Below are 20,185 nucleotides of genomic sequence, written 5' to 3'. Positions count from 1 at the left end.
TGTGTTGGTTCGGCTGTGAGCTCATCAGCTCTTGCTTTTGTCACAGCTGATATGTCCCGCCTTAAACCTCAATACTGCAACATGATTGACCCAAACTAAAAATGGCTCGGGCCTCAACGATTTAGATGGGAGCAGGTGCAAGATGGATTCTCGTATATTTGTTAACGCAAAAAATACTGCGAGAATTCAGCTTGCAGGGAAGGTTCCACTTCAGCAGCTACAAACCCAAAGCTGAAGTGATCAAGGGTTGGAAGAAAAATATTTGCTGACAGTAAGGCTCCAGGTCCTAACCTGATGTTCTCTTTAAAACGTAATGAGCAAGTTCTGACTGTATGGGGGAGGAATTGTGTTCAGGAACCTTTTCTTTTTTTTTTATCAATACATGATTTCCATCAAGAAATGATCTGGGTGCTACCTTCTGTGTTATTGCTGCCTTGTTTATGTATTGCGAGCAAAGCAATGCTTCAATTTGTTTCCCCCTTTTTCTCCCCCTGCATCAATACTCCCATCTGTTTTTACCTTTCTGCATGTAGCAATTATCCTGCGGGATCCAACTGAGTTTCTGCTCTGCTGTTGCTAGAGTTTTTTTTTTTTTCACTAAGTGCATGCCTAGCATCTCATTTACAGTAATTGTAGCCAAACTGCATCAGCACGCGGAGGTTGTATTTGATTGGTAGAGCCGTTTCCAGTGCAGCTCTTCCTTTATGTGCTGTTTGACGACAAGTTGGATGTGCTAACTCTGGTTTACACAAGTCTTGCCTTGACTATTCCCAACGCAGCATTTTCTACAGAAAGTTGTGAGCCTGGTTGCACATATTGTGCTTTTTAGAAATGAGATACACCATTGTAACGTTTATAACCTGAAATTAATTAATCAAATCTCAATAAAAGGAAGATTAATTCCCAATATATCGATATACTGTGAAAGAGCTTTTAAATGTCTTTTACATTGCAAAATATATTTTGAGATTCAGTTGAATTTAGAAAGCTTAAAATTCATACAGGATTCGCTGTAAAAAAATATATTTGAAAAAGAGATCTGGAAAAGGTCACAAACTCTCCTGACCTGACAGCCTCGGGCAGAAAATTTCTGAGTTTAGGAACTTTGATGTTTTGTCATCTCTCATCTTTGGCCGTTTCTCTGGAAGAATTTACCGGTCATTGCCTGAGGACTGCAGTCTTCCTACAGGCACGTAGGTTGCCAAAAGGTCGGACGCTTAAGAGGCTGATGCCAGAAAGTCAAAAGAAGTTCAAAGTGGAATTTCAAAAACATTTTTTAAAATTTAATGGGAAATGTTGCAAAAAAATATACCACTGGACGTATGTTTTCTTGATTCTTAGTTTTTAATAAAAGCGTGTTAGCTGAGTTTTCCACATTTCAAGCTGAAACAATGATTTTCATTTATTATTTTATTTCTTTTTTTGATTGAGACGAGTTAGACAAAATGAGGCAACAGCATGTTTGGTGCTACAGATTACTTAAACAATTAGAATTTTGATCTTGGTTTTTGGATATGTTGGATTCTTTTAAGCAACTAAAGAAAACAGCTCACCGGTCATTAAAATTACAGTGAAAGGTTTACTATTACACATAGTTTACTTTTAACAAATAATTAACTTCTAACAAATTATACTGCATTTTATTTTGGGATATCTAAGTAGAGGGGATAATTTCAAACAGAAGCTACACTTTTTAGCTTTTGTTTGTGAAAAACAAAATTGTCTTGATCATATACCACAAAATTAAATTAAAAATAATTGAAGGGTATGGCTGTGACATGACAAAATGTGGAGACACTGGCAAGGCATTTTAAATGTTTCCTCTGTTCATTTTTAATAACTTTTTATAATTTCTGAAAGTAGCTTATGCAGAACCTTAGAGGACATCCCAGAAATTTTAAGCAATATAACATAAGTATCTGCTGTTTATTTTTGATGCATTACACAAAGTGTGGCCTTGTAATCATGTATGACTAATTGTATTGAAAGAAATTTATTTCATAGATTGACTTCTTGGAAATTTGTGAATTGCTCTTGAATATTTCAGAACAAAAGTGGTTTGAACAGTTTATTTTTTTTTACCCCTTTTGTATTTTTACCGTTTCCTAGAAAATCACTGGAAGCAACTCTTGATAAAACTACAATTTATTCTGAACTGAATGTTTTATAAGATACTGGCAGCATAATATGTTATTGAAACCTTAGAGGCGACAAACAGTGGGATCTTCAACGGTAACAAAAAGAAGCAGCGAAAGGGAAAGAAATAAATCCATTATTTCAGTTTGACGTCTGGAATGAGTGCAGAGGACTGTGGGGGTGCAATAAATTGAAATCAGAGGAAGAGGGATTGAGGGAGAGTAAAATTTTGTACCTTTCAGCGTCAATTATCCAATTGTGCAGTGCCAACATGACAGAAATCAGAGCTTTTAGAGCGATTCAGCCCCCTGCTGCACTGCCAGCGAGCCCGAAGCGTATAATGCGATACGACATTATAGTCCAGGCTTAATGCAGAGACACGGCGACTCATAAAATATGGAGTGCGGTGCTGTGTGTGTGTGTGTGTGTGTGTGTGTGTGTGTGTGTGTGTGCCTGTGCACGTGTGCAATGAGGCAATGACAGACTCAGAAACAGCAAAAAGAACAAAACACAGACAGAAGCCATGCAACATAATTATTGTTAGAAAGAGCAAAATTTGGAGGAGACGACTGCAGACACAGAAAAAAAGACTTTTTTCATTTAAAAGCAAATAAAAATATCGGGGGTATTTTGGATTTGTTACTCAATGAGTCATATTTAATTTTTTTTAACACCGTTTAAGAGAGACATAAGCCCAGAATACGGCTGGATGCATATTTGATGTTCTGTCGCTCCATATTTAATACCCTCAAAATTCCACCGTGGCACATTTTAAGTGGCAAAACCTGCTTGAGATTTTAACACCCGTGTACACCTGCTGCACTGTGTTTCCTGCCTTTTGGTTCCCTGATGAGGAATTCATCTCTCTTCCAGTTCGAGTGCTTGCAGCACGGCATATGTATGTTCCTTAACCTTTATTAACACTAAATCTGTCTTCTAAAACGTTTAATCCTGACCATGTGTTTCTAGATGTGGATTTCTCTTAGTAATCACTGCTGAGATAAAGGGAAATTAGCATTATTGATTCCTGAGGTTAAGTTGCAGCAGCGACGAGTGGAGTGCAGATGAAAATTTAACATATTGGAGCTTCGGCCTTGATCTAATTGAGACAAATCTCCCGTCTCTGCGAAGGAGCTGCGTTCATCAGGAGCAGACGTGGAAGCCTGGCGATGTCTCCGTGACCCAATTTGAACTCGGTCTGGTTTTGCTCTCCACAGGTTTGGGCGTGGAAGGAGAACGTGTGGGAGAAGGAAAAAGGCACTCTGATGGAGAGGTACACCGTGGAGCAGAGCAAACCTCAGTCCCAAGGCGGGGCCGTCCTCTCCACCCTCACCATCAACAACGTCATGGAGTCCGACTTCCACTCTCCGTACAACTGTACCGCCTGGAACTCTTTCGGACCTGGAACCATGATCATCACCCTGGAGGAGAAAGGTATGATGGAAATTAGTGAGCTGATACAGTTAGGTCCCCGGTATGATGTTACTGTATCACGGCATATTTGGAAAACTTCATTGCGGTGTGATGACAGCGATTAGAAAACCGCAAGTTTACTACTTGTCAAATGTGTTTTTGAGTATCACGTCGCTATTTCTCAACTATCATCGGTTTTTAACAATCTGCAGAACTATACCACAGTGAACTGGAACTCAGCCATCAGTTTCGCACCTTGCTGAGGGAGATCTGTGTTTTTCGCTGATAAGTCTGAGCTCATCACAACAAGGCTTTGATTATATACCCTATAAGGTGCTGTCCATGTTTTTATTTTTCCAATTCATTATCCTTCCTCATTGCTAAATTCAATGCCACTCTTGGCAAATATATTCTTCGGTTGAGCAGAAGAAGTCACAATTCTGCACAATTTGGAGGTGTGCGCATACCTGACACATAGATCTCCTGCGGTTGTCTGGCTTCAATAAATGTGGTTGACATGTGGGGCCAATAAAAAAATCCAAAAGACTTCAACATAATATATAAATCCTATTTTGAAAATATTTTGTATTGAGGCAGCACTTTATGGGTCCGAAAATACAGTAGGAGCCATATTTATTCTGAAATTAGTGACAAATGTTGTTTTGTATACATTTTGTGTTTAAAGTAACCTGCCTAGTTATACTCCAATTAGCAAGTGATCTTTGCGGGACTCAGAAGATCTAAGAGAGAGTTGTTGCCTTTTCTGTTTTCATTAATAAATAAGATAAAGCTTAAATCGTCTCCAAACTGTTGTGATAAAGCTCAGAGCTTGTGTTGAAAACTTCTTGAAGTAGGTCCAGTAAATAACTTTAATATTCTTTCCATTGGTTTTAACCAATTCCCTTTAAAATAGATTAAACTGTGTGGCTCAGAAGGACCATTGAGTGTTGTTAGTCCGTTCTTGGTGGCCGTTCTGTTGTGAAATCTCTGATCTTACATTATATTGGAGAAAATGGTTTCTCCATGCTCTGTCAGTCTTATCCCCCTCCCATTCTACCAAAACATCTTAGAGAGAGCGACAGAGTTTGGATTCATTCTAGCACGTCCACTGAAAGCGTTTTCATCCCTTGTCTGACGAGCGCGCCTTATCAACATAACCAGCCCTCAGAGATTCGGCTTTGAGCAAGGACACAAAAAGGATTTTCCCTTAAAACTGAGCGGCGTCCTCGTTAAGTTTTTTTTTTTTTTTTTTTTTTTTGTGCAGCAGCGAAGCCGCAGCTGTCCCTCAACCCCCCGACCCCTTCTTCTGCCTGTGTTCGTTTCAGATATTGTTCCAGTGGGAATTATCGCCGGTGGTACAGTGTGCTCCTCCATTCTGCTGCTTATGATTCTGCTGGCACTTGCCTTCTTCTTCTACCGCCAACGCAAAGGCAGTGAGTTGAACAGAGTGGCTTTTTTTTTTTCTTAATGTGTTTGTTTAAAGAGACTTGCACACACTTACTCTGCCTGTCAGTCTTTCTTTCATCCGCCATCCCTGCTCTGTCATTTTTCCTGCTGCACGAAGTTAATGACATATGCTGGCCGCACAGCAGTTTATTCAAATGAGATTAATGAATATTCATGTAAAAATGGCAATCGGCCTTAAATCGCCCACTTTATGTTTTCATTTTCCTTTTGCTGACATTGACTTAATATTCTCTCTTGCCACTTGCACACGCAGGATAAAGTAGCTCCATAAATACGAGGTCTGAAAACAAGAGGCTTTAAAAGGTGAATGGCGTTTAAATCGTGAATTTCTATATGTGTGATTTCTATAGCCAGCGGCAATCCAATTAGTAATTATGAGCACATACCACGCTTCGTCAAACCGGAGATCTAAAAGCCCTGTGACGGCTTTCAGATGTTTAATTTTCGAGCTGCTTCGCCGGAAATAAAGAAACAGGAAAAGACGTTGAAGGTGACTGGCAGAGTCCCCAGAGGGATTTTCTGGGGATAAGAGTACATACTCTGGTTCAGAGCTGATAAACACGGCTACAGAAGAGATATCGTTCAGAAAGAGAAACTCAAACAAACATCGTTGTCTCTGCAGATAAACAGTCTCCTGTTTGTTGTCTGCGATGAAGCGCGAGACTTCACAGATGGGAATCTTTTCTTTTAAGGTTTCTGGCAGTGGAAGGGAGTTGTTCATGTCGGCAAACACCGAGTATTGGGTTGTGAAGACTTGTGAAGCTCGGTGTTTCAGAATGACAAGGCGATATTAAAGCCAGGAAGACTTTTTTTTTAGTATCATTGAAAACTATTTGTGGCATTTTAGTTGATGATCAGCAAAGGAAATTCATTAAGAACCATTAAAGTAAACCCTGACATTTCAAACTTTTGCTTTTTCATCCCCAAATCTTTTGTAGCGTCTCCACGTCACTTCTTAAGTTCTCACCTCCTCTATCTGCCCAAGATTTACCCTTTCATCTGAACCTTCTTCCATTTCATACACATTAACAAACTTTGTCATACATGTTTTGTCTGTTTCCACAAATGTATAAATTTCACATAATTTCATTTTGTGTTATGTAATCTCTGAAACCTTTATATTAGACCGTATCATAAAACCTTTGTTTTCCAGGTCGCCGCGGTGTCACGCTCGGTAAACCAGACATCAAGGTAGAAACGGTCAACAAAGAGACCCACAGCCTGGAGGAAGAGGCGGCCAACGTCTCTACAGCGACCAGAATGGTCAAGGCCATGTACTCCGTAAGTAAACTCCCATCTGAGTCACCGGGGGCGGCGGCGAGGAGGCGTACGGGTCAATGGCCTTAAATGTGCAAATACGCCAACAATAAGGGCAACGTGGCAGGAGGGGCACACATACACTCCAAGGAGGCTTTCATAGATAACACAAAAAAATAGCCTCCTGTTCCAAAAACTACCCTTCTGAAGAGTATTGCACCTAGTTTACATACGGTGTCTTCCATAATAGTCACACTTTTTGAGCCTTTTCACGCTTTCTCGCATATCACCAACAAACTTCGATGTATTTTTGGGAGACTTTATGCAACATGTGAAGTAGAGCATAATTGTTCAAAGCAAAGTGCATGGTTTTTAATTTTGTTACAATAAAAATCTGAAACTGTGGCACGCATTCTATTTTTTGCCCCCCGCCCTCCACCTCCCAATACTTTGTGAAACTTTTTTTGGGAATGCTTTGCACATCTACAAACTGACATTTTTGTCCATTATTTCAAAAGCTTCCTGAAAATGAAAGCACTTTTGAAGCCCTGCCACATATTGGGCCTTTCTCCAGTTTGGAGTTGTGGCCAGGTGGAAGGTGAACCTGTGTCCTAGTCTCCTTTGCAGACTCTAGATGGACTCTAGAAGCCTCTTGAAGAACTTTAAGGATAACCCTGTAATTTAACTCCATGTAGCTTCACCATATGACCAGTGTCCTCCATCCCCACAGCATGCTCCTCCCAAGGTGATGTTCTATGTTAGAAATTCCAGTTAGAGCACATTCTTCGAAATATTTGCTGTGCCGCATGAGGATTGCAGCAAACAGAGATCTCTCAAGCCTTCTTTTCAACAGTGGCTTTCTTGTTGCCGCTCTTTTATGAAGGCCACATTTTTAAGAGGTCATCAGAGTCTCCCACCTGAGCTGTGGATCTTTGCAGCTCCTCCAGAGTTACCGCAGGCCTCTTGGCTGCCCCTCTGATTGACAAACCTCCCTGCGCGTTTCTCCCACGACCCGTCTGCTCGATTCCCCGATCTCCATGATGCTGCTTGTCCGCTACTGTTCTCTGACAAACCTCTGAGGCCTTCACAGAATAACTGGATTCACACTGAGATTAGGGTGACTTCTCACCCTAATCTCACTATTTGTCACACTATATATAATTTAGTCATATCCAGGTAGAGAGGACTGAGTACGTGTGCACGTCACACTTGCCAATAATGCGAAAAAGACATTTTGGTTGGAGTGTGATAAAAATGGGAAAATGTTCAAAAGATAGACAAATTAAAACTAATGATCAATTTTATATTTGCTCAGTAGTAGGAGACTCTTGAAATCTCCTATATTACAACATACTAAAAGAAATCTATTCTTTTACTGCAGGGGTTTCAAACTAATTTATATATGGGGCCACTTTGGCATCATGAAGTTATTAAAAGGGCCGGTTGCATGTGTAGAGACGATACTTTTCATTGCATAATTTCATTCCAGTTCAAATAGTAGTATACAAAATGCTCAGTAACATAAAAGTAGCACCATTAGGCCCGGTTTATACAGTTTATCTGCAAAAAAAGTTGATATTGGGGTGAGTTACACTTATAGGAGGCACAGTTTTAGCCACTTTATACACTTTAAAAGGATATACGCCTTTTTTTCTGGCTCTCGAGGGCCGGATAATTTACCTTGACGGGCCGGATTTGGCCCACGGGCCTTGAGTTTGACACCTGTGTTTTACTGTATCATATCATATCATCATCATACACTATTATTGAACCCACGGACAAACAAAAACCAATCCAATCCAAAATACACACTCACTTTAACATTGTGCTCCTTTTAGAAAATCTGCGGCTGTCCCGGAGAATCTAATCGGCGGCGCCCCTTTGAGAAGGTTTCAAACCGCGGCCCAGAACCCTTTATTCTCCCGACTACTCTAACCGTTTCTCGTCTTTCACTCTCCTGGGATGAAAAAGCTGAAACTCTGTTTTCCTCTTCCCTCCCTGTCGTCCTCCTTCTTTCCTTTCTTCACCCTCCCTCTTTCCGTGTGTGTGTTTTGTTGTTTGATGGTTTAGTTTTTGCCCTCTGTTTCCCTCTCTCCCTCCACTCAGCCGTTCAAAGACGACATGGACCTGAAGCAGGAGATCAGGAGCGAGAGCGACACGCGGGAGGAGTACGAGCTCAAGGTGAGATGAGTCAGCGAAGAGGTTTTCACGTGCTGACACCAGGGGTTTTCGGGAAAACAATTATCTGCAGCATCTTTGGCATCATTTCCTGCATGTTGCATGAGTTTTGTGGTCAAGTTCATCTCCCGGTTCCTGTAAGGTCTTGTTTTTCCTCCAGCAAAGCATTTTCAAAACCGGTCCAAAGGTTCTTGTTTACAACAACAAAACTTTTATTTATCATGCCTTTTTAAACTGTGCTGGGAAACAAAATCCCCTTATCTATACAGCTTTTTATAGAAGTAGTTCCTTGCTTGCTTGTAATTCCTTGCTGCTGTGTGCAGAGAAGCAGTATTTGTGGCTTAGCAAGGTGACCGTCTGAACGTCTACAGACCAGGAAATTGTTTTATTATGTTTTATCTAGATGTAAAAAAATAAATAAAAAATAACTGTTTATTTGTTCATTTAAATTCCTGGTTCAGTAAAAGATATTGTGAAACACCCATTTACCTTTCCCTGATATTGCTCTTTTCTTTTTAGATTAGACTAGATTCAACTTTATTGTTATTACGCATGTACAGGTACAGAGCAACGAAATGCTGTTTAGTATCTAACCAGAAGTGCAATAAGCAGAAAGTGCATGCAGCATCAATTATGTGGTATATAAGAGGTATGGTACACATTTTTTCATAGCATAGGGTCAATATTTACAGATGAAACCTTATACACAGATGAGTGATCAAAGCATACGCCATGAATGATTGTTGTCCTATGCACATAATAGGCAGATGGATTTGTGTGTTACATTTAAGTAGACCATACACAGGAACTAGAACGTAATTTGTAAAGTAAAGTAAATAGGCAGATGATAAATTGTATTATCTAAATACATACAGTAGTAAATACAGCCCCTAGTGGAGGAGTTCAAGTATCTTGGGGTCTTGTTCACGAATGAGGGGAAGATGGAGCGGGAGATCGACAGGCGGATTGGTGCAGCGTCTGCTGTGAAGCGGGCGCTGTACTGATCCGTTGTGGTGAAGAGAGAGCTGAGCCAAAAGGCCAAGCTCTCGATTTACCGGTCGATCTACGTTCCTACCCTCATCTATGGTCACGAGCTTTGGGTCGTGACCGAAAGAACGAGATCCCGGATACAAGCGGCTGAAATGAGTTTTCTCCGTAGTGTGTCTGGGCTCTCCCTTAGCGATAGGGTGAGGAGCTCAGTCATCCGGGGAGGACTCAGAGTAGAGCCGCTGCTCCTCCACGTCGAGAGGAGCCAGTTGAGGTGGCTCGGGCATCTGGTCAGGATGCCTCCTGGACGCCTCCCTGGAGAGGTGTTCCGGGCACGTCCCACCGGGAGGAGACCCAGGGGAAGACCCAGGACACGCTGGAGGGACTATGTCTCCCGGCTGGCCTGGGAACGCCTTGGGATTCCTCCTGAGGAGCTGGCCCAAGTGGCTGGGGAGAGGGACGTCTGGGCCTCCCTACTGAAGCTGCTACCCCCGCGACCCGACCCCGAAGGACCGGACGGACGGACGGAAATACATACAGAGAGATCTTTGAATCCGGAGTAGGGAGTTTTGAGAAAACTGTGGGCTTAGCCTGAAAATTTGAACAGTTCAATTCGATTTTATTTGTATAGCGCCAATTCACAATTCATGTCATCTCAAGGCACTTTTAAAAAGTAAAATTCAATCAAATCATCCAGATTGGTCAAAAAGTTTGCTCTCTAAGGAAAGAGAGTAGAGCCACAGTGGAGAGTCGTCTGCATTGTTGATGGCTTTGCAGCAATCCCTCATACTGAGCATGCATGAAGCGACAGTGGAGAGGAAAATTCCCCCTTTAACAGGAAGGAAAACCTCCAGCAGAACCAGAAACAGGCTCAGTGTGAACGCTCATCTGACACGACCAAGCAAGCACACCTTACAGTCCTTCGCCCTTGCTTTCTGCGGTGCTACAACCCTCCCTTCACATCTATGTCGCCACAGCAGAGCCTGTCATGCTGCTCCACTGTTTACCTGTCTTTGTTTTCTGAGCAGGTGCCACTCAACAAATCTGCATTTTTTTTTCCTGTAAAGCAGGTTGTTTCTCCATCATTTCTCCACACAGCTGCAGCCCAACAGCAATCTTGAGCTTGAATGACGGTAGCGCTGTGCGGGGGAGGCGGTGAGAGCAGCGTGATTTCCCCTGCTAAGACATTCCTCCTGGCTCTGATTGGTTGTTTCTGACCGGGAGCGGTGTATTTCTGCAAATGGCAGCAGGACCACTGGGAGAACGCAGAGGAGATTGATTTTTTTCTCTCAGATTACCTGTCTCATATTTTACTGTCAGGATATAGTGACAGTTTTAACAAACATGCAGAAAATACATGTATACAAAAATGACCCACTGCTGCTTTAAACAGTGCATAATAAGCAGTAGCTACATAATCTTACTAAACCAGAGCAATATTCGGTGCATTGTGCTGTGAAAACTGATTGCACGTGCAGAACAGTCCAGCAGTTCAGTAGTAATGGTCTTTGATCAGTGAGGGGATCAGGAGTTTAGGAGTGTGTATGAATTTGTGTGTAGGGGATAGCGAGGGTCACGTCTCCAGAGATAAAGCCGTTCGTCAGTCTGCTGGTCCTTGTCCAGTTCTGAAGCGTCTGTCTGAGAGCAAGATGGATAACTGTCCTCATAGGATTCTGCAGAAGATGTTATTTTAGCAGCTTCTATTTTATAGATTCAAAAATGCAAAAGTCTTAATTTTGTTCATAGATAATCAGCCGCATCTTAAGCGAGATATTGACACGTTCATTCCAGAGCCACAAAAATATGTTGTTTTTTTCCCACCTGTCTTTAGTTTTAAATTAGTCAAATCTACTGTTTTAAGCCTTGGTTAAAATATTGTTGTATTTTTTTAACAATTTGTTATTCCCAACACTGATTTGAGTCATTTAATATTAGATACATTATTTGCCCACATGAAGCCCAAATATAAAGCCCCAATCCAATACTTGAAGTATGAATATGCTTGAAAACGCAGTAGTTTTTGAAGAGCGGCAAAAGAAAAAAATATTTATAGTAGAGCCTGGTCTACATTAGTATTGTTATTGTGTCCCACTTCACTCTCACTCCAGTGAATATCATGATGCTGTGGTCTTTGCTATCTAATTTTCATGACTTGCATGTTGTCCTCGCCGGAGTTTCTGCAGAACAGGCTTAATCTGCTCCTGTTAAATGGGTTAACTCTGTTAAGAAAGCTACTATAATGTTCATTCAACCAATCATCTAAGACACTGGTTCCCATCTGGGGGGCACAATGGAGCTCAGAGGGGCAACAAGGCTTACCATGGAAAAATGGTGTTCAAATATAACAGCTTCTATACATAGCTGCCACATCCTCCTTCTGTTTCTGGACAGACAATGATATAAAATAATAAGTAGGGAAATTATTTTTGATTATGACTTGTTGATATTGTATATTTTAGTGCAGTCCATGTTAATTGTGTGGTGACGAGAAAGATGTTCTGCTTCATAAACATACATGTATCTGAGCGAAGAAAGAAGATTGTATCATATTTCAGATGCTACACAAATAACAGGAATTTGGGTTTGAGTTTACTATGGCACTTTGATACAGATAATTTAAGTAATTACAAATACTTCGGTCAGGACCATAGCTTGCAATTGCAATGATAATTAACTGGGAAAATTTGAATAATAGTAAAAACATTGTGCCTCCCAGATGTCTTAGATGATGTGTTGAATGAGCATTAGTAGCTTTTTCTTTTTTCTTAACTAGCAAAATATTACCGTCCAACTTACAGCATAAAAGTCATTTTGTTTCGCCTTGATCTCTTCAGTCAGACAGTTCACGGCAATGGAGAGGAAAGGTGAAATGAACAGAACCTCCATCGTTTTTTTAAGCGTTATAACAGTTCTCGCGGCATCTTTTATCTGATAAAGTACAGTGCTAATGATGTGGCTGTAGGCCTAAATGTTGAGCGGGTGGGTGTGCCCGTGATAATAGCAATATTTTGATCTAATGAGATCCAGGTGTCACATCACTGCACTTTCAGTTGGATTTAGTAAAGCCATTCTGGCTTATCAAGTTGTTTCACTTTCCACCGTTCAAACCGGATGAAGGCTCTTCTACGATACGACTAGTTGAAGCAGCCGAAACGTTCTCTCATTGACTGTGATCACCGGTGTAATATTTAAAAAAAATATTTTTGAATGTTAGAGAAAACGTGGATTTGTTAGATAAATGCAAAAATGCTTAATGGGAAGATCTTTGTAGGATTGTGACAAAGCTTAGTGTGGCATCTTTCAGGTTTGCAGGCATGGTAAGGAATATTACTGCAAAGACCATGGGAGGCGATGGTAAACACCCCAATGAGGCAGAGAAGACCTAGAAAATAATTATGTATTGTCTTGAGGCTTCACAGCGTTTCCTAGGAGTTTATGTACTGTGTGCTGCATCATTCAGAAATCATTACATTTCACAACATGGCATGAAACAACAATACCGCACTTACACTGAGATACAAACCTCACTCAAACGTTGAAGTGAGCAAGAACTGAAATGCATGAAAGGGTATTTAATAAGACAAATTTCTTTCTGCCCGACCACAGGATCCAACTAATGGCTACTACAACGTCCGAGCCACCACCCACGACGAGGCGCGGCCCCAGTCCCGCGTTGTCCACTACCAGGGAGAGTTTCGCCCACCCAACCCCAACGCCGGGCCAGGCGGGGCCACTTCCATCGGACCGTCGGCCGCAGCCGGGGGTGCAGTTCCTCCCAGTGCGGTGCCAGGCTCGAGGGCGGGCTGCTATGACCCTCGGCCACCCTCTAGGATGTCCCATGCCACTTACGCCCAGTTCAACACCTTCTCCAGGGTAGCACAGAGGCAGGAAGCTCCTCCAAATCCTGCCCTGCCATCACCAGGCGATTACCCTGGGGGAGACTGTGGCCTGCTGGACAGCTCAACCCAACTGCCATACGACAGCTACGGATATTCCTCTCAGTATCCCAGCTACCGTATGGGCTTCGCTCCGACCATAGAGGAAGGGCCGGCCTATGAGATGTATCCAACGGGACAGGGGACCGGGTCGGGCCCGGGAACAGGACAGCAAAGTCCCGAAACAGGCTTGGCAAAGTATGGGAGCTCCACTCGCTTCTCGTACTCGTCCCCGCCCTCTGACTATTCCCAAAAACACACGCAACGAATGCAGACTCACGTGTGAGGAACCCGAACACGCTTTCCTGGATTTGCTTTCGGCATCAGCAGTATTATCACATCCTGTATAAAAACCTGCCGTACAGTTCTGTACGTGAAGCTGTTTTCCTTTTCCATGGAAATCACTGCATGGAAAACATTTTTTTTTTTTTACACCATTACAATAGCCAACATTTAGGAACATCACATACTACACAGAAAAAAAGCAATACATGCAGTGATCTTCACACCGATTTGACGCAAGTTTCCTGCCTGTAGTGGTCATCCATCAACAAAAGCAAACGCGAGATCAGGAGAGGAAAAGAGAAGAAGAGCACTTTGCCAACCGCTCTTGGTCCACCTCCCCAATCACACGGCCCTCCCAAACACTCCCGTCTCTGTAAATAATGTTAAATTTGGGTCATTTAAAAGTTATATTTCTTGTATAAAACTATAAACAGCAAACCTCTCACTAAACCACACTTTTTTCTTTTTTTTTTGCATTTTCTGATTCACATTGCTGAACACATAAACCCAGACATACAACCACATCTCTTTGGAAAAACATTTGCAGCAAAAGAGGCAGCTTGGACCACAAATATCGCTGGCACTTGTCACTAAGACATACTTAATGGCTTTTTTTCTTACAAGATCTACCTTGATTTGAGTGGGACAATGCATTTGGATTGATCAGAGTGCCAGTTTTTTATGTGCCAACAGAAAAAATAAAATGGTGTCTTTTTTTTTTTTTTTCAAAGCGCGGACAATGAGGTGCTCTGGGTAAGAGGATATCGTACACGACAAAAGGAGCAGTAGCAAGCGTCTCTTTACTCCTCCTCCTCCTTGTATTGTGTATCTTGTCATCGTCGTCCATTTCTATACCTAATATTTCACCCGAAATTAATCCTAAAGGCAGTGTTTGTGAAACAAGGTGTGGTGGGAGCGCCTTTTCATTCTATACATTTCTGCAAAAAGATACCTCCCCCACCCTCAAGTGTTTAAAAATGTATTTGTTCCTCTCACTTGCACAGTAGAATAGATTTTTTTCCATATTTATACTGAAGCATATGAAAAAAAAAAGGCATTCAGAAACATTTTATAATATTTTTATAAGGAGTTGTGGACCAAAGGTTCAGCATTTTGGGTGACACTAACTTTTTAATGTGTAACGTGGGCGTTATGGTCGGAAGCGGTCCGGGTTCCTTTAAAACAGAGTTGGTTTTTAATGTGGTAGGCTTAAAGTAGAAAACTTAAAGAGCTTCACCTCGAAACAACAAATATCCAGCCGGAGCAGACGCCTGCTGTGGATATAGTTGTTTGCCGTGAGACTCTTTCTTTGACTTCCTGTCTTCTGACTGGACTGCCTTTTTTCTAAAGCTGGTGACGACATTCAAAACGACGGGCCGGGAACGAGCAGCTGCTCGATCGGAGCAGTTCTGTAGACTTGGGAAGCGACGAAGAAGGTTTAAATGTAGTCTAACATATCAAAGTGAGGTAGAGAGGGTTCTATCTAGCTCATATGGTACTTTGTACTATTTGTAAGTATGCTGATTTTCTCTCTGCAACAGCAACTTTGCCGGTGTCTTATGTCTGCGAGTTTTTCATAGTGTTATGTCGGGTTTTGGTGTGTGCGGAACTGGCCTTCAAAGCAGAACTTGGTTCTCGAAACTTGAAAATCTAAGGGGATAAACCATGCAATTTCCTCTTCCTCCTCTAGGTTGTGGTCGGATATGTTGTCAAACTATTATCTGTGGAGACAGCTGTTCGATTTTAACGTATAGCTCCTCAGTTATAAGCACCCCGGCTAAAGATATGTAAAAAGCCATAATAATATTAATAATAAAAGATATTTTGTTGCTGTCGCATACTCTCAGTTTTAAAATGCCAGAAGAACCCATCGGTTAATTTGAGTACATTTATTTCCAGAGGGAAAATAATTATGCAAAAAGCAAAAACTCTATGGTAGAAATCACCCAGATTCTTGGCTTCCCCCCTTTGCTTTCCTTGGTGAGTAATTTCTGATCATTTGACCATTTTTTTTCTGGATCATCATCCTACTGAAAGACCCAGTGACAACCCATTTCCAATTTTCCACCAGATTTGTGTTCATAATGTCCTGGAACTTCAAAGAGTTCATGATGCCATCCACTCTAAAATACCTCCAAGGACAACAGACACTTACTTCCACAGCATCACAGAGCTATTGCCTTACTTATCAGTGGGTATAAATAGCTTTTCTACACATTTGTCATTCATTTCACATCAGACCCACCAGGACGCTCTAAGTCTAATGTGACCAAAGCAGTGAGAGCCCCAATAGAGATTTCTGATGGAAGAACAAAACATCATGATCCTGTGGCTTCTTTCATTCTCATCTGCCTTTAGCAGTGAGCTTTGGATTTTTCCCCCCATATCATCAGTTGTTTTATATGTTGGCAACATAAACTTAGATCTTTCTCCAGCATTATTTGACACAGTGCAAGTTGGTCTAAATGGTTTAGATGAGTAACAGTTTCCTATGTTATGAAGTTCAACCTATGTCTGACATAGATGAATAGCTTGTTCTCTGCTCTTTCCCATCTTGAGGTGTTTCTATAAGAAATAGTTTTTTTGTGTTGTGACACATTTATACCTGTTAGATATTAGATGAAGCTACAGATTGTTAGAGCTTTTGAAGGCTGTTCTGTAAATTTACCGGATGATTCATACAGACACTATGTACGTCACAGATGTGACATACATTGATATGGATAAAGGGAAAAAAAAGACCCTTATCTTGGGGGCAACATGCACACTTAGGGCTTTACCTCAGTTCTTTAAAAAGCAAATGTAGCCATCATTCGAGCCCCATCGCTGATCTCTGTAATAATTTCTCTGCCTTGTTTAGATTAAAAGTGCAAAAGTATAGTTTCTGTTCAGAGAGTCGTTCCTTCAGAAGAAGTTTTTATTTAAAGTGTGATTGCTTCAGGGGGAAAGAGCTGGAGGTAGGCCAAGGCGTCTACCCGCCGACAGGGTGCAATGGCTTTAAAAACCCAAGGCAAAATAGTTATTGATTTGTATTTTATTTATCCCAGACGCCATAAAAAATTATTCAGTTGCAGTTTTTGATTAAATGTTACAGGGAAAAGTCTAAAAGTGCTGCAACAGTGATTTTAGGAAAATTATTATTTCTCAATATAGGGTTATCTTTCCCCGCTGAAATGTACTCAAATTAAAAGTTGGGTTTTTCACATGACCCCAAATGTTAATGTGGACAATAGCTATTTTCATACACCTCAGTGTAGTGTCAGTGTTCCCCCAAACATATTAACGTACTTCGTATCGTAGTTCCTAATCTCATCTTCTACCCTTAGATTTAATATAAATATTAATATTTAAAATAATAGAAAAACTGTTTCATTGTTTGGCAATTAACCCCCCAAGTGGATTGAAATAATTTATGTTTGCACTTTGAGCTTAATGAGATTCGACTAGATCGCTCTCTTCATCATCATACCGACTCAAAACTTCATATTTTATGGTTACAAGAATTTGTTTAGTGGAAAACAAGAAAAGTGTGTCAATAATCACGATCTCCAAGTTAAAAGCTTCTATGTGGCCAATGCAGCTTTTTTTTTTTTCCTGAAGAGCATTAAGACAATGAACCTTTTCTATTCCATCCATCAATGGTATATTCAATATTTCATTTAATACCTTTTTCGAAAGTTCCCATCCTGCATGCTTCACTGGGCAGATAAATTTAAAAGGCACAGAAAGCAATAAGGAGTCACTCACTTGTATCTGTATTCTACATTTTGGAGCAGTTAAAAATGATTGTGCATTAAATAAGACCCCAGGCTGCAGAGGCTATCAGCCACTCCAGAAGCAATCATTGACTATTATTTATCAGCCGCCCCATCAACCCTTCATGGTACATTATGGTAATTGTCTGCAGAGGGGCTATAAAAATGTGTTTATTACCCTTGTTTTCTATAAACGCACAGAAAGAAAACCACAGCCACGCCGTTTTGTATATCAGAGGCAACCTTGTGGCTCTAAGGTCATGATGTAAACCATTTCTGCAGGGGTAGAACGCCAGCAGGAGAGCGTCTTAAATTTTAAACGGTGATCACACCCATGGTACTGCACACCATAATCTATTTACAACCTTTTTACAGAGTTGTAGCTGAGCAGTATTTTGCATCTGACTTGCAGTCTTGTTACAACCTTGTGGAAGGATGAGTGAATTTGACAGGGGAGGTGCTAAGGCTGTTGAATGCACAGCTAATCCATACAGGTACTTATTTAATACCTCTGGTGACAGTCTGTTGACATTAGAGTTCACATAAGACGGTAAACACACATGGCCGATGCTAAGGTGTAAGGCACAGCAGTGGACAAACGCGCAGGTGGATCTCAGTAAATTAAAACAGCAATGTCGTGCTCCTGTAGCTGTATAAGAAAGGAATATGGCAACTTTTACCTCATTAGGTTGTTATTCCGTGTCTTTTCTCTCTTCTTCCATGTGTTTTTCTCTGTGCAATGTGTGCCGATCATTTCTTTCGAACTTGCTACCATGTGTCAAATTAAAAGCCATCTGCCAGCTTCCAAATGTTAAAGTCAAAACTGCCTTCACAAAGAAAAGAAATCCAATCATTATTGCAAACCTCTCTCTTGCTGCTTTCTTCCAAATTTCTGTCATAAAGTAACACTATAACACAGTATAGTGTAAGTATGTATTTTTAGCTTGCTTATATTTCTGGTGTCCATTTTATAGAAAATATAAATATTCACAAGTTCATGATATCCATTTCAGCATCTCTCTGATTTATTTCAGTTTAACCAAATATGTATTTTGTATTTTTCGTTATTTGCTTTGTGGTCTTATATCACCAGTTGAAGAAAGCACTTGTCCAAAGTGGCCTGTCTTATAAAACACATGTTTTTTTTTTTTTTTTTCCCCGTTGTGGTCTAATTAAACAAACTCATGAAAAAAAAAAAAAAAAAGTTGGGTATTGAACATCTGTGGCCCAAACAACTTGTCGGTCATGCTACAAATAGCCTGAAGTCAGCCTCAACTAGGCCAACCCAGACTAGGACCGGGCCAGACCCATGCTGGGCCGGGCTGACCCAGAGTTTCTGCAGTGTCTTGACATCCAGTTTTACTGTGTTGAACCTTTCAGTGAGTGCCAAAAAAAAAAAAAAAACATCAACTGAGCAGACGTACAAATGCAGCAGCAGTTTGTGATTATTGTGACTCTATGATTGAGTGTGACTGGGTATATGTGTGGAGGAATGTGTTTCACACATACAAATGTATTTTCAGTGTCCAACTTTTAAGATGCATGTGTGTGTGTGTGCGTGTGCGTGTTTGTGTGTGTGGGGGCAAATATAACCCAAGGTATTAGAAACATATTTCCATACTATGGAAAGAAAAAATTAGGGTTTGACTGATAATTTCATATCTTAGCCGGTCACACCTGCTGGTATGAAGGAGATCACTCCTGAACACAGCAACACAGAGCCTGAAAATGCTATTTCCCTGGTAAATATTATTTTACCGTTCAAATATTTTAGTGTAATCTGGTAGCTTTAAATACAGTTATTGCCATGTTTTTTTTTTTTTTTTTTAAATATGTCATTATATCAAACCTTATTTTTAACACAGAGGAAAACTGGTCTAATGTGGCACTTCTCCATGACCCATAGTTTTTAAATCATCATTTCATCATTATTCTTAATTATTGTATATTCAAATGCAAAAAAAAGGTGCAACAAACCTGATACCTACAACTAGCAACTACCCCAGTTGGTTGGTGTTGCATGAAAGAGCAAAAAAAGTGCTTTAGACTGGAACATAGATGAAACAAAACATGTCAAGGTGATGAGAAAATGTTACTTGGAATCTGAACTAATCAGGTAGAACATTGATGCAATTTAATGTGTTATAAAAGGCAGAAGTTGTCAGGGTTAATATTTGATATGGTTTCAGTGATTTTTGTGTAACTAAACCATTTCTGTCCTGAAATGTAACAACTTACCTCTGCAGCCAAATCTGAACCTTCGGAAGCATTTTCTAAAAAAAAAACCTAAAATATTTTAACAGTAAATCTGAACCTGTAAGCATTTAAAATTATACAATAGGTAATTTTAAACTGGGGAATCGAAAATAATGAACTACAATAGAGGAATACAATTTAAACTTACCATATTTTTCGGACAATAAGTTGCACTTTTTTCATAGTTTGGCCGATCCTGCGACTTGTATTTCAATTTTAAATGGTAATTGATACTGACCAACATGAACCAAGTAGTATACATTACCGTCTATAGCCACAAGAGGGCGCACTAGTCTTGGGGAAAATTATACCACTTGAACATTTATTGAAACATTAACCTATAGACAACAAAGACAGCACACGTTTGTACGTTGTTTCACTGTTTTAGTTTGCATTCATGCAGCGGAGCGTTGCGTGGTGTGGCTTGTAGGACCCAGACCGAGAAAGAACCCTGTTATTGGGCTGTCCGTCAAGCTAATAACAGCTAGCGCTAGCTTACAGGTCTGTTGTCCGGGC

General features: G+C 40.7%; 1 protein-coding gene across 2 annotated transcripts in view; it reads left to right on the top strand.

Moving 5' to 3' along the window:
• Positions 1 to 19,698, top strand: part of kirrel1b (kirre like nephrin family adhesion molecule 1b) — a 133,111-nt gene extending 113,413 nt beyond the window's left edge. The window contains exons 11-15 of one of the 2 annotated variants that reach the window (XM_012879398.3): positions 3,354 to 3,570; positions 4,875 to 4,982; positions 6,170 to 6,297; positions 8,380 to 8,454; positions 13,045 to 19,698. In XM_012879398.3, the coding sequence (XP_012734852.2) occupies positions 3,354 to 3,570; positions 4,875 to 4,982; positions 6,170 to 6,297; positions 8,380 to 8,454; positions 13,045 to 13,659 (1,143 nt within the window). In that variant the 3' untranslated portion in view covers positions 13,660 to 19,698. Of the gene's footprint in view, positions 1 to 3,353; positions 3,571 to 4,874; positions 4,983 to 6,169; positions 6,298 to 8,343; positions 8,455 to 13,044 lie in introns of both variants that reach the window. The other variant, XM_012879389.3, reaches the window with a different exon arrangement.
• The last annotated feature ends 487 nt before the right edge of the window (positions 19,699 to 20,185 follow it).

Source organism: Fundulus heteroclitus, chromosome 6, assembly GCF_011125445.2.
Source record: "Fundulus heteroclitus isolate FHET01 chromosome 6, MU-UCD_Fhet_4.1, whole genome shotgun sequence".
NCBI classification, from domain to species: Eukaryota; Metazoa; Chordata; class Actinopteri; order Cyprinodontiformes; family Fundulidae; genus Fundulus; species Fundulus heteroclitus.
This window is presented reverse-complemented; position numbering and strand designations above follow the sequence as displayed.